This window comes from Nannospalax galili, unplaced genomic scaffold (assembly GCF_000622305.1).
Source record: "Nannospalax galili isolate Female #2095 unplaced genomic scaffold, S.galili_v1.0 scaffold44, whole genome shotgun sequence".
Lineage (NCBI taxonomy): Eukaryota > Metazoa > Chordata > Mammalia > Rodentia > Spalacidae > Nannospalax > Nannospalax galili.
The window spans coordinates 833,591-846,192 of NW_008355789.1; the positions used below are offsets into that span (position 1 = coordinate 833,591).

The window sequence follows — 12,602 nt, forward strand, 5'->3', positions numbered from 1 at the left end:
AATATCCTAGCTAATTCCTGGGTTACCTGTGATGCAAAGGCTGGCCCGTTGTCAGAGCTCAGAAGGGCTGGGATGCCATACCTGGGTAAGATGTCCTCCAGCAGTTTCTTGGCTACCACCTGAGCGGTCTCATGCTTGGTGGGGAAGGCTTCAGTACATCCTGAAAAGGTGTCTACCAGAACTAGTAGATATTTGTAACCATACTTGCTTGGCTTAACTTCTGTAAAGTCCATCTCCCAGTGGGCCCCTGGTCTAGAGCCCCTCGTTCGAGCCCCTTGTTCCTTAGGATGGTTTTCAGCATTGGTCAGCTTGCAACTAAGGCATGCGGAGGCGACTGCATTAACCAGTAGGTGGAAATTCAAGACTTAAGTGAGAATTTCTTAAGAGTTCAGCTGTTTTCCTTGTACCCAGGCGAGTGGTTCAGTGGATGTGTGTGAGGAGGTCTTTGGTCAAGTCGTTTGGCAGAAAAATTCTACAGTCTCCTGTATGCCACCAAGCTTTGATCTTTTGGGTCATGGGACGTTTGTGTATCAATTTCATATCCTCTTGGGAATAGTGAGGCTGATCAGGTAGGATGGGGGGGCCAGGATCTCACAGTTGGATTGGCAAAATCTGGAAGGCCTCCAAAGCTACTTCTTTGGCAACCCGGTCTGCTCTCTGATTTCCCCGAGCTATGGGTGTGTTGGCTTTCTGGTGCCCGGGGCAGTGGCTAATAGCCAGTTTCTTAGGTAGCCACAGAGCTGCCAACAGGTCCAGAATTTCTTGTGTATTTTTAAGGGGGGCTGTGAGCAGCCCCCTTTCCTGGTAGATGGCTCCTTGCACATGTGCTGTAGCAAAGGCATATCGGCTGTCCATGTACACGTTCAGCCGCCTGTCCTTTCCAAGCCTAAGAGCCTCAGTCAGAGCTATCAGCTCGGCCCTCTGAGCCGAGGTCCCCACAGGCAAAGCCACCACACAAACAGTCTCAGTCTCAGTTACCACAGCCGCCCCTGCATACCTCTACCCATCCTTCATGAAACTGCTACCGTCGGTGAACCAAGTAGCTTCGGCATCCAAGTGTGGTCATTTGGTCAGGTTGTTTCTGAGCCCATGTACCTGGCTCAGGATCCCCGCACAACAGGGGCATGTCCAAGTCAGGGTTGGGCAGTAGGGTGGCTGGGTTAAGGGTGGTGCTTGGGAGGAACCAAATTCTCAGAGGGTTAAGAAGTAAGCTCTGATAATGGGTTATTCAGGTGTTACTCAACCGGTGGTCTGGTGGCTGCTTAAGAACTCCTTCAATAGCATGAGGAGTGGTGAGGTGCAGTTCTTGCCCTAAAGTCAATTTATCCGCATTGTTGACTAGAAGGGCAGTAGCAGCTATAATCTGCAGACACGGTGGTCATCCTGTGGCTACTGGATCAAGTTTCTTAGACAAGTACGCCACAGGTCTATTCCAGGGTCCTAACGTTTGAGTCAGGACTCCTTTGGCTATTCCTTTCTTTTCATCTCTGTAGCAGTGGAAAGGCTTGGTGACATCGGGAAGCCCCAAAGCCAGGGCTACCAGGAGGGCTTGCTTAATTTCATTAAAAGCCCTTTCTCTTTCCCCCATCCAGACGAAAGTCTCATTCTCTTTCATAGCCTCATTGAGAGGCTTAGCCAATTCGGCAAACCCCAGGATCCAGAGGCGGCAAAACCCTGCTGATTCCAAAAACTCTCTCACTGCCCTCTGGGAGTTGGGGACCAGAATCTTCAGCACCATTTCTTTCTTGGCATCTGTGAGCCATCTTTGTCCTTCCTTTAGAATATACCCTAGATAAATCACTTCTCGATGACACATTTGTGCCTTCTTAGTGGATGCCCGATATCCTAGCCTGCCCAGAATCACCAACAAATCCCTAGTTCCTTGCTGACATAGTAGAGCATCAGCAGCAACTATCAGGATGTCATCTACATACTGTAATAGGGTGAGCCAGGCGTGTTCCAGCTTGTACTCACCCAGATCCTCATGAAGTGCCTCACCAAAGAGAGTGGGTAAGTTCTTGAATCCCTGAGGCAGGCGAGTCCAGGTCAGCTGTCCGTTGAAACCGACCTCCGGATCTTGCCATTCAAAGGCAAAGAATGACTCACTGTCCTTGGCTAAGGGCAGGCTAATGAAGGCATCTTTTAAATCTAATATAGTATACTGGCTCCTGGAGGGTGGCAGAGAGCTAAGGAGGGTATAGAGATTGGGCACTATGGGGTGAATATCCATGACCCATTTATTTTCTTCTCTCAGGTCCTGTACTGGCTGATAATCATTTGAGTTTGACTTCCTTACCAGGAGGAGAGGTGTATTCCATGTGGACCGACAGGGCACTAGGATGCCCTGTTCTCTTAACCTCCAGATGTGTGGGGTAATCCCTGCTCTGGCCTCGTGTGACATGGGGTACTGCTTCACCTGAGTGGGAAGTGCTCTCGGTTTCAGCTCTACCCAGATGGGTGGCCGGTGGACTGCCAGCCCCACCCCCTCAGTCTTGGCCCAGGCCAAGGGAAATTCCTGCAGCCAAACAGAAATCTCCTCCATTGGCTATGGGCCAGGCCTTTGGTGCAGTTGATACTCATCTTCTAGTTGCAAGGTCAGTACGTGAATGGGGTGGCCCCCTTTATCTGTTAAATGAGCCCCATTAGGTGAAAAATGGATGTGGGCTCCAATTTTGGTAAGCAAGTCTCTACCTAAGAGTGGGTAGGGGCAATCTGGCATGACTAGGAAGGAGTGGGACACCCAGCCCATGCCTAGGTCCACTTTTCTTCAGGTGGTCCGTGAATATTGGTTTATGCCAGTCGTTCCCTGTACCCGGGACTTTTTGTTTGATAATTTCCCTTGGGTCTCTGTTAATACTGAACGTTGAGCACCTGTGTTTACATGGAAACTCACAGATGTCCCCTCCACTCTGAGAGTTACTCTGGGCTCAGGGAGAGGATCTGAACCCTGTCCTCCCTATTCGCTCCATTCCCCAAGCTCCAGGACTTGTATTCCTTCACGGACCTGCTCCTGTCCGGTCGGTCTTTTTGGATATTCCTTTCCCCAATGGCCCATTTTTTTACAATAGGCACATTGGTTTCTCAGCAATTTTGGTCACCCTTCTGGGCATTTCCTACCTTGTTCAGCAGATAGGCGTTGCAGCTGGCGTTCTCTTTCACCCAGGGACCTGGTTGACGTGGCCAGGAGAATCTTGGCAAAGTCGCGGGTCTGCTTAGTGCTGGCAGTGGCGGCGACTCGGGCCTGTTTGTCCTCAGGACTTTCTTGGTGATTGTAAACTTTCTAAGCCACCGCCAGAAGTTCTGGCAAGGTTTTTATTGGCCAGTCAGTCCAATTACTGCAATTTGCGCCTAATATCGGGTGCTGACTGATTCACAAACACCAGGATCACTGCATTCTTATTCTCGGGTGCTTCCGGGTCCATTGGAGTATAGGTACAGAACCCTCAAGGATCCTTTCTAGGCATGCTGCGGGTGATTCTGCCCTCCCTTGCTGCACATCACTAATCTTGGCCAAATTGGTGGGATGCCTTGCAGCCACCCAGAGACCCCCCCATTAGAGTTTGGGGGTAGACCTGGAGCCTCTCCTTACCTTCAGCCACATTGAAGTCCCAATTCGGCCTAACCAGGGGAAAGCCTTCATCTATCAGGGCCTGACTGGTGGTGGGGTTCCCATCCACCCCAGGGACCAGCTTGCGGGTTTCAACCCAGATCCAGTCTCTTTCTTCAGTGGTGAACAGGACCTGCAAAAGCTGCTGACTATCATCCCAGGTGGGCTGGTGGGTAAACAAAACAGATTCTAGCAAATCAATTAGACCTTGGGGCTTTTCAGAGAATTTAGCTGTTTGCAGCTTCCAGTTGTAGAGGTTGCTAGTTGCAAATGGCCAATACTGCATCTGTTGGTCCCCTGCTTCAGTGAGCAGCCCCACAGCCCAGAGGGGGAGGACAGTAGAGTCTGCCACCAGCCATGGCTGCCCCCTTTGGACCCTCTTCCGTGTCTGGGGAGGGTGTTCTTCGGTCTCCTGGGGTGAGGCTGCCTCCGCCTCCCCCAGGGTGTCCTGAGGCTCTGCTTGTGGGACAAGCTGATAGGGGGGTGGCTCAAGCAGAAGTTCTTCCCCTGTGCCTCCTTGCAAGACAGGGTAGAGATGGGCAGAGGGTTTAGTTTCATTTCTCTGTTGCCCATCCTCGCAGGGTAAGGATGGTTGGCTTTGGAGGGGGGCAAAGAGGAAGGAGCGGCTTTAACCATTTTGGAGGCTCCTCCACCATAACCTGCCAAGTCATGATGTAAGGGACCTGATCAGGGTGGCCTGGACGGCCATAAATTATATCCTTTACTCTGTAGATGGTGGGCAGGTCGAACGTCCCTTCTTCAGGCCAACCGGCCCCAAAGGTCGGCCATTCATTCCTGCAAAACATAAAAAGCTTCCCTTTCTTTACTCTTAACCCCAGGCTATCAGCCTGGGCTTTGAACTCCGAGAAGTGATCCTGGAAAAGGCTAAGGGGAGTTACTTGGTTCTATCCCATCTCTTCTAATGCAGTAAGAGTCACAAACACAACAAAGAGCACAAATGCACAGAAAATCAACACACAGTTGGTGCCTTAAACTGAAAATAGGATGATGGCCTCTCGCCTCCCAGCAGGCGCAACCCACTTCGTCCTTCCAAGTTTACCAAGGGGATCCAATCCCCACCAGGTGGGTCCTGGACATCTCCTGAGTCTCACGGCCTGGGGCCTTCCAGCGCATCCGCCTAGACCTCCAACAGGCAATCTCAAACTGGGCCCAAAAACCAGATGCACGCAAATACAAAAGACACAAAGAGACACTCACCGATCAAATCAGGCAGACTCAGCACTCTGGGGTCCCGTGGGGGGGGGTCTTGGGGATCCCAGATGAGACCCCAAATGTTGTGCCCAGAGAACGGACCCCCAAGAACAACCACGGAATCCAGAGGGCATGCAAGAACAAAGAGTCTTTATTCGGGCGTAAGCTCGGGCTCTCAGACCTCACCAATGCAATGGATCTGTGCTGAGAGCCCCATCACAGGGGGGTAGAAGCACTTTATAGGTTTTGGACAAAGGGAAGAGGGGAATAACAGAGTCACACTTTGATTGTCCCTAGGAGCCCGCACACACCAACACACTTTTGAACTGATTGGTTATAGGGGATGCAGTCCTGGGGGCTTCTCATTGGTGGGTGCTACCCTCAGAGCTGTGGAATGTGCTGTTATCTGTAGAGCCAGAAGTCTCTGTTTCTACCTTATAAGGCTGCTATATGTCTGGGCTTGCTTGACCTCTAGCCTCCTGGGGTGGGGGTGGCAGGTGGAGAGTACAATATGCCTGGGCATGTTCACGCTTGCCTGAAACAGCTAGTCAAAATGGGGTCAATACAGTTTGTCCCTTCAATCAAGCAATCAAGCAGTTTACAGAAGCGAAAAAGAGCAGTTAGTCCTCAAGAGGGGCAGGGGTCTTGGGAGTCCAGGGCAGGGTCCAAGGAGGAGGGCTTCACAATAACATGAAGCCAGTTCTGCTGAATCCTCAGGCAGATGCATTTTGTAAACATCAAGAGCTCCGAAGATGTTGGGGCTGGTACCATGGTGTATTGGACTGCTATTGGGAGTAGTGGAATATTAAGGTAGTTCTTAAAAGTTCAGGAAGAGTTGGGCATGGTGGTACATGCTTGTAATCCCAGAATGTGGGAAACTGAAACTGGATGATGAAGAATTTGATGTGAGCTTAGGTTACATACTGTCAAGACCTTGACACCCCCACCCCCCATGTTGAGTAAGAGGATATGTGGTCAGGACAGCCATTCCATGTATGAGAAACAACACAGGTAAAGGCAAAATGGAGGAGGAAAGCTGACGTAGGACTGTAAAGGGAAACTCTGTTCCATTGTGAACAAAGAGCTGTTGAATTCTTTGATCATATAAAACAATGAAAGTCGCCAGGTGTGATGGCACACACCTTTAATCCCAGCACTGGGGAGGCAGAGGCAGGGAGTGGATCTCTCTGTTAGATAGAGGCCAACCCGTTCTACATAGCAAGTTCGAGGCCAGCTTGGGCTACAGGGAGACCCTGCCTCAAAAAACAAAACAAGGGGCTGGAGAGATGGCTCAGCAGTTAAGAGCAGTGACTGCTCTTGCAGAGGACCAGGGTTCAATTCCCAGCACCCACACGTTGACTAGCAACCATTAGTAACTCCAGTTCCAGGGGAACTGAGGCCCTCTTCTGGCCTCCTACGCATTGCAACACACAGGTGCACTTACATGCAGGCAAAACACTCAGACACATGAAATAAGCAAATTTTTTTAAAAATTGAAGTCAAACTAACATGTAACCTAGCTAGTCCAGAGAACGACATATTCTACCACTCTATAGTATCTGTCATCCATGTTTACTGCTGCTTTCCTTATAATATCAAGCAAATGGAATGAACATAGATGTCCCTGGATAGTGAAAATATGGTACATATACAAATGGAATGCTATTCACCAAAAAAAATGAAATCATGAAATTTTCAGGAAAATGGATGGACTTAGAATGTATATTAAGGATGTCAACCAAAGTCAGAAAAACATATTTTCCCTTTTATGCAGATCTTAGCCTATTATGTATATGTTTATATGTAAAGAACTGTAAATATGGACATAGTATTACATTTAGGATGAATGGAGACCAAGAAAGGGTTATATTAAGTGATGAAGAAGGACAGAATCCAGGCAAAATGGCACATGAGATGTGAAAGAGGATATAAAGCTAATTGTTTTCCAGGGCTGGAGAGATGGCTTGGTGATTAAAAGCATTGGCAGAGGACCGGGTTCAGTTCCCAGCACCCACGCAGCAGCTAATAACACTCTATAACTCCAGTTCCAGGGGATCTGATGCCTTCTTCTGACCTCCACAGACATTGCACAATATGGGTGCATGTACACACATGCAGGCAATACACTCATATCCAGAAAGTAAAAATATTTTTTTAATCTTTAAGATAATTGGTTTTCCCACCTTAAGGTTTCACCTTACCCCAATCAGACTAGCTAAGATTAAGAGAACAAATGATACCAAATGCTGGTGAGGATGTGGAGAAAGGGGAACGCTCATTCACTGCTAGTGGGATTGCAAACTAGTGCAACCCCTATGGAAAGCAGTGTAGAGAACTCAACTAAAAGTGAACTTACCATACGACCCGGTTATATAACTCCTTGGCATATATACCCTAAGGACTCATCCTATTGCAGAGACACAACCATGTTTGTTGCTGCTCTTTTCACAATAGCTAAGAGATGGAAGCAACCTAAGTGCCCGTCAACTGAGCACTGGCTAATGAAAATGTGGTACATTTAAACAATGGAGTTCTATTCAGCAAGATGAAAGAACGAAATTTGCAGGCAAATGGATGGAGCTAGAAACTGTTATACTCAGTGAACACAGACTCAGAAAAACAGAAGTATATTCTCCCCCATTTGTGGATCCTAACACCAAATCCTTCTGAGTGTATATCTTGATACAACCGTAGGGACCAGGAATTAGGAAACAAAAAATAAGGTAGGGAACAGGATCTTGTGCACAGAAGGGATGATTTCTATATTAATTTAGGAAATGTTCACTTCTTGAACATATACTACATGCCAGGAACTGGGAGCACATGAATTTAAGGACAAAAACAAATATGCAATCCTTGAGCCCTTAAAGAATTTGGGTCCAAAGCTGGGCGGGGTGGCGCTGGCCTTTAATCCCAGCACTGAGGAGGCAGAGGCAAGTGGATCTCTGTAAGATGGAGGCCAACCTGGTCTACATAGAGTTCCAGGCCAGCTGGGGACACAGGGAGACTGTCTCCAAAAAAAATTAGGGCTCAGTAGAAAAGACATGTATAATGTGGTAACTGAGTTATGTGCCAGATTGTGTGGTGGTACAAGTGAGCAACTCTTTCTCTGCATTAGTCAAAGTCCGGGGAGTACCTTCTTGCACGGGATACAGGCCCGGCTGGGACTCTCTAGTCCAAGAGAAGGGGGACCAGGAGCATCCTGAGAGGTTCTAGAACGTTCAAATGTGGCCTCGGCGTCTATACAAACTAGTTTAGGCTGTAGGTCCCCAAAGCACAGCAGACTGTTTAAACTTGAGATAGTCCATGATGACAGGCCAAGAGCGAAACACAGCAGACAGTGTCGCGGCATAAGGGCGGGCAGCAGGTACTATAGACCGCCTGGTGGGAAGCCGCAGCAGGCCTGCACGGGTGGACCCGGGAGGGACTCTGTGCCGCGACGGGGCAGCCACGACCATCCCCTCGCGTCCAGGAGCCCGAGTCCCCGCGACGCCAGACCCAGGGAAGCGCAGCGAGCTCCGCCTCCGAGGTCGCGACGCCAGAACACCGCCCACCCTGGGAAAACGATGCACCCGCCCGACCAGGGGCGCCGGAAGCCCGTGCCACCAGCAGCTCCGCCTAGGCCGGAGATGAGGCACAGTAATCCCGCCCCCGCGCTCGCTACCTCGCGAGACTTCACGGAGCCCTCCCTCTTTCCTTTCGGCAGCCGCCATGGTAGGTGTTCCTTCCGCGGCCTCCTCTGTCCTGGGTGCGGTGGCTCAGCCCTGCTCCCCTCGTCCCCCGGCCGCTCTCCCCTGGTGTCCGCCCGGGTCTTCCGGGATGCGCGTGGCCGGCCCAGGGTGGGGCGGGATGGCTGGGGTGCAGAGGTCGGGGCCACGTGTTCCCGCCCGGCCTCGGATCTCTGGAACACGAGGGTTAGGGCGCCGCGTGGATGAGAGTTACCGGGTCGGAAACGCCAGCCTTGCAAAATGCTACAGAAGGCAGGCCCTTGATTGCAGGCCGATCTCTGGGTGGCGAGCATGGCGCCTCCCCCTTCTCCCAGGTCTAACCACTAAGCTGCTTTTCCCATACAGCCATCCAGACTGAGGAAGACCCGGAAACTCCGGGGCCACGTGAGCCACGGCCACGGCCGCATCGGTAAGTGCCTGTCTCCACTTGTGTTGGGCCTTTGGGTTTGGACTGTATTTCGGTGTTGGGAGGTAGAACAGAGGCGAGGCGAGTAAAGCGTGTTGCCAAGTCAGATTGAACAGCAGCTACTCAGTTTGAAGAGCCTCTCGTCCAGTTTAAGGAGACCTGTTGGTAGGGGGCTGAAGTGTTGAGTTAGTTTGGAGACATGGCTCTGGGACGTGGAGCCCTGGAAAGATGTTTTGACCCTGAGTCTTAAATAGTAGCCATGTTGAAGATGAAGGCTGGGGACAGACTAAGCAAGGCACATAAGTGAGGTATTGCTGCTTTTGTTCACGTTGGTATGGGGCAGCCAGAGAAGGCTGTGATAGCCATGTAGCTTTGTGTGTCTGCAGGGAAACACCGGAAGCACCCAGGAGGCCGTGGTAATGCTGGTGGCATGCATCACCACAGGATCAACTTCGACAAATAGTGAGTATGTCTTGGAGTTAGCTTTTAACTGACACCGGCAGCTTTGGAGGTAGGGCAGGGAAGTTCTGGAGATAAGTTTCCAGACCTCCCCTGCCTCTCTCTCTTGCGTGCTAAGATTAAAGGCATGGGACACCACGCCCGCCAGGAAACAAGTTTCTTAACTGCTTAATGCTGGCTTTAGCAAGTTAGTGAACTGAGGGAACCTGTCATCGAGGCTAGAGTCACGCTTGGGTATTGGCTATTGCCTTAGTGTGCTAGAGTCCTCGAAGAGTAACTGCTGACCTTATTCACTGGCTGTGGGCCTTGTGGCACAGTCAGTCACCAGGTTAGTGACATGCATCAGATTAACAGATTTGCCTATAGCCACCAGTTGGAGGTGGTGTGTTTTGACTTTAGGAATCCTCTTAGAGAAGTGTAAGTTTCTCAGACTGCTGTTGAGTGACCCGACTTCTTCAGTAACATGAGATTTAGTTCAAAATAAGTATTAGGTGCCTGCTGTCAGGTTATACCCCAGTGAAAATCTACATTGCAGGAGGCAGCTATAAAAATGATAGATATGAATGTGGTTGCTTTCTCTCCCCAGTCATCCAGGTTACTTTGGGAAAGTTGGTATGAGGCATTACCACTTAAAGAGGAACCAGAGCTTCTGCCCAACTGTCAACCTTGATAAATTATGGACATTGGTCAGTGAACAGACACGGGTAAATGCTGGCAAAAATAAGGCTGGCGTTGCCCCCATCATTGATGTGGTGCGATCGGTGAGTTCTTGCTATTATCCTTATAAAACCTCATTCATCTCCCATCTGAAGTCTAACCTGTGCTTACCACTTACCTAGAAGAATCCACCTGTAATTGACATCTGAAGGTGTCAGGCATGCATGTCTCTTCTCTGGAGTGGGAATTTGGTAACCAAATGTTTTGCTTTTATTTCTAGCAAAAGGTTGGTTAAATCTCCCTTTCACTTCCACATGAGTGTCTTTCTAGTCAGTAATCTCTTTCCCCAGTGTCCATGTTCTAACAGGCTTGTTTTTCTTGGCTTGTGCTAGTTGATTCAGAATCGTCTTTGAGATACAGCTCTTGGCCCTTCGTGTTCCTTGCAGATTAGTCCTAATGTTCTTTATTTAGGGCCTTATACTCCCTGAAGAGAGACATCTCTTCACTGTTTAAGTCCTCCTTCACTGTTTAAGTCACACTTTAAGTCCTCCTTCCCAGCATGCCTCTGATGTTTTTTGAGCAGTGTGGGTGGCCAGAACTTGGAGCATTGCTAGGAATGTACCTGCAGGTTGTTTTGCTTTGTGTTTTAACATAGTGGGTGGGGGATAGTTGAGCAGGAAAAAGGTCTGTGCTTTCCTGAGACTAGAGTCACATCCTGACATGATTACTTGTCCTGGTGTGCTAGAGTTCTCAGAGAGGATCTGCTGGTCTTGGTTCACCGGTTGGGGCAGTCAGTGTCCCTTTTGGTGCCCTGATCAGAAACATGTCCTGCCTGAATCTAGAGTCTGGGATGGTGGCCTCTTTACTCAGACTTGTCAGGGAGTTGGTATCTGCTGTAGTGTGTTATAAATCTTACTCTCTTCTTTTAGGGCTACTACAAAGTTCTGGGGAAGGGAAAGCTCCCTAAGCAGCCCGTGATCGTGAAGGCCAAATTCTTCAGCAGAAGAGCTGAGGAGAAGATTAAGAGTGTTGGGGGTGCCTGTGTCCTGGTGGCTTGAAGCCACACAGGGGAGGTTCATTAAACGCTAACATTGTTTTCATGTGATCTGCGTGTAGGTTCTTTGGCATTTCTCCACCCTTGTCTATATGTTGGAAACCTGCCCAACAGGTCCTAGAAAAGTGAGAAGCATGGACTTTATTGATTATTCTCAGTATGATAGAGCTAGCCCTACCCTAACAATCAGAAACACTTCATACAGAGATCAGAGGGTGTTAGATCCCCTGGAATTGGGGTTACAGACATCTGCTGTGTGAGTACCTGGGAACTGAGGTCTTCTGCTCTTAACTGCTGGCCGATCTTTTCCAGCCCCCCTTTGAATTTTCTTAATAGTCAACGAATTGATACATCATTACCTCTAGTTCAAAATATCTCAACACCTGAGGGCCAGAACCCAGGTGCTTTTCAAGGGTCATGCCTCTGCTGGGATTAAAAGCATGCTATGCCCAGCAGAGTAATTTTTTTTAAATTAATAAAACCACATACTTAGAAGCATTTCATTACAACAGCATTGACATGTTCAAAGCAAATTGACGATTAAGGATAAACATTTTTAATTGTTGTGGATGGGTGAGAAACTTGATTTGAGAAGAATCTGCATGGCGTAGTGCTCAGGTGTACAGTATTGCTGTGTTGGGGTTTGCACCACCCCTAAATTGGAAAAAGGTAAAAGTGGGTTTTCAGTTAAGGCTTTAGAGAATTGTATGGAACTTGGTTCAGTCAGTAGATAATAGGAATCAGTAGTGCTTTGTTTCTGACAAGAGCTGCTCTGGGCAGGCTGTGGTTTTAGGACTAGTGGGAGTCTAGAGGCAGTATCAAGAAAATGAATGTGAGGGTGGAAAGAACAAAACGGATCCAGCATGGTCGCTGAGTCAGAGTGAAGCTCACCCAGCCATTCAGGCACTGAGTGTTGGAGAAGGTGATCACTGGTCCATTAAATGCTCAGGGCTTGCTGGCTTCCAGCTTCCCTCTATAAGATACCCACCCAATCAGGAAGAAGCTGCCCCATCCCCTTAAGTTTAGAGGCAACTGGCTCTGATGAGCTGCCTTGTTCATGTACCAGAATATACAGCCAAGAGTTTGGTGCTTGTGTGTTAATCAGAAGGTTGGGGCCCATCAACAACCTGACATGCTAGTGGTATACATTCAGTGTTGTATGAAAGGTACCACTAGATACAAACTACAACCTAGACCAAGTTGTGAAAATGATCTTGGTTCTTTGTCATGAGGACCAGTTGATAGAATGTGAATTCCCTCATTAGGGAAAGCCCTAAGTCCTTTAAAGTCCCTAAATTGGTGGTCTGTCCTGTCTCAAGCTTTATCAGCTGGTCCCCCTGGAGACAGCAGCCAATCCTAAGGTAGCTTGCCTGCCTGAGGAAATAACCTTGGGTGAGAGACCCTCGAGCTGGCAGAAGCAAATTCCTACAGCTGCATTCAACAGAGTTCCTATATAAGTCCAAACTGCTCCACTCAGCT

At 49.0% G+C, this 12,602-nt stretch overlaps 2 protein-coding genes and 2 non-coding genes across 4 annotated transcripts in view; 3 read left to right on the plus strand and 1 right to left on the minus strand.

The window, feature by feature from the left end:
* The window catches only part of Trim66 (tripartite motif containing 66), a 79,240-nt gene extending 75,818 nt beyond the window's left edge, over window positions 1–3,422 (minus strand). Inside the window, exons 1-3 of the mRNA XM_029556278.1 lie at window positions 3,337–3,422; window positions 1,975–2,168; window positions 596–827 (exon numbers count right to left, since the gene is read on the minus strand). Coding sequence (XP_029412138.1) covers window positions 596–827; window positions 1,975–2,168; window positions 3,337–3,422 — 512 coding nt within the window. The remainder of the gene's footprint in view (window positions 1–595; window positions 828–1,974; window positions 2,169–3,336) is intronic.
* Window positions 3,423–8,440: 5,018 nt separating this feature from the next.
* Rpl27a (ribosomal protein L27a) lies at window positions 8,441–11,174 on the plus strand. Its single transcript, XM_008853437.3, has 5 exons — window positions 8,441–8,533; window positions 8,893–8,956; window positions 9,340–9,415; window positions 9,999–10,173; window positions 10,999–11,174. The coding sequence occupies exons 1-5, from the start codon at window positions 8,531–8,533 to the stop codon at window positions 11,125–11,127; spliced, it is 447 nt and encodes a 148-aa protein (XP_008851659.1). The 5' UTR covers window positions 8,441–8,530; the 3' UTR covers window positions 11,128–11,174.
* Window positions 9,624–9,753, plus strand: LOC115067743. The gene has a single exon (XR_003847110.1). It is a non-coding gene; the product is annotated as a small nucleolar RNA SNORA3/SNORA45 family (small nucleolar RNA).
* Window positions 10,765–10,896, plus strand: LOC115067744. Its single transcript, XR_003847111.1, has one exon. It is a non-coding gene; the product is annotated as a small nucleolar RNA SNORA3/SNORA45 family (small nucleolar RNA).
* Window positions 11,175–12,602: the final 1,428 nt, after the last annotated feature.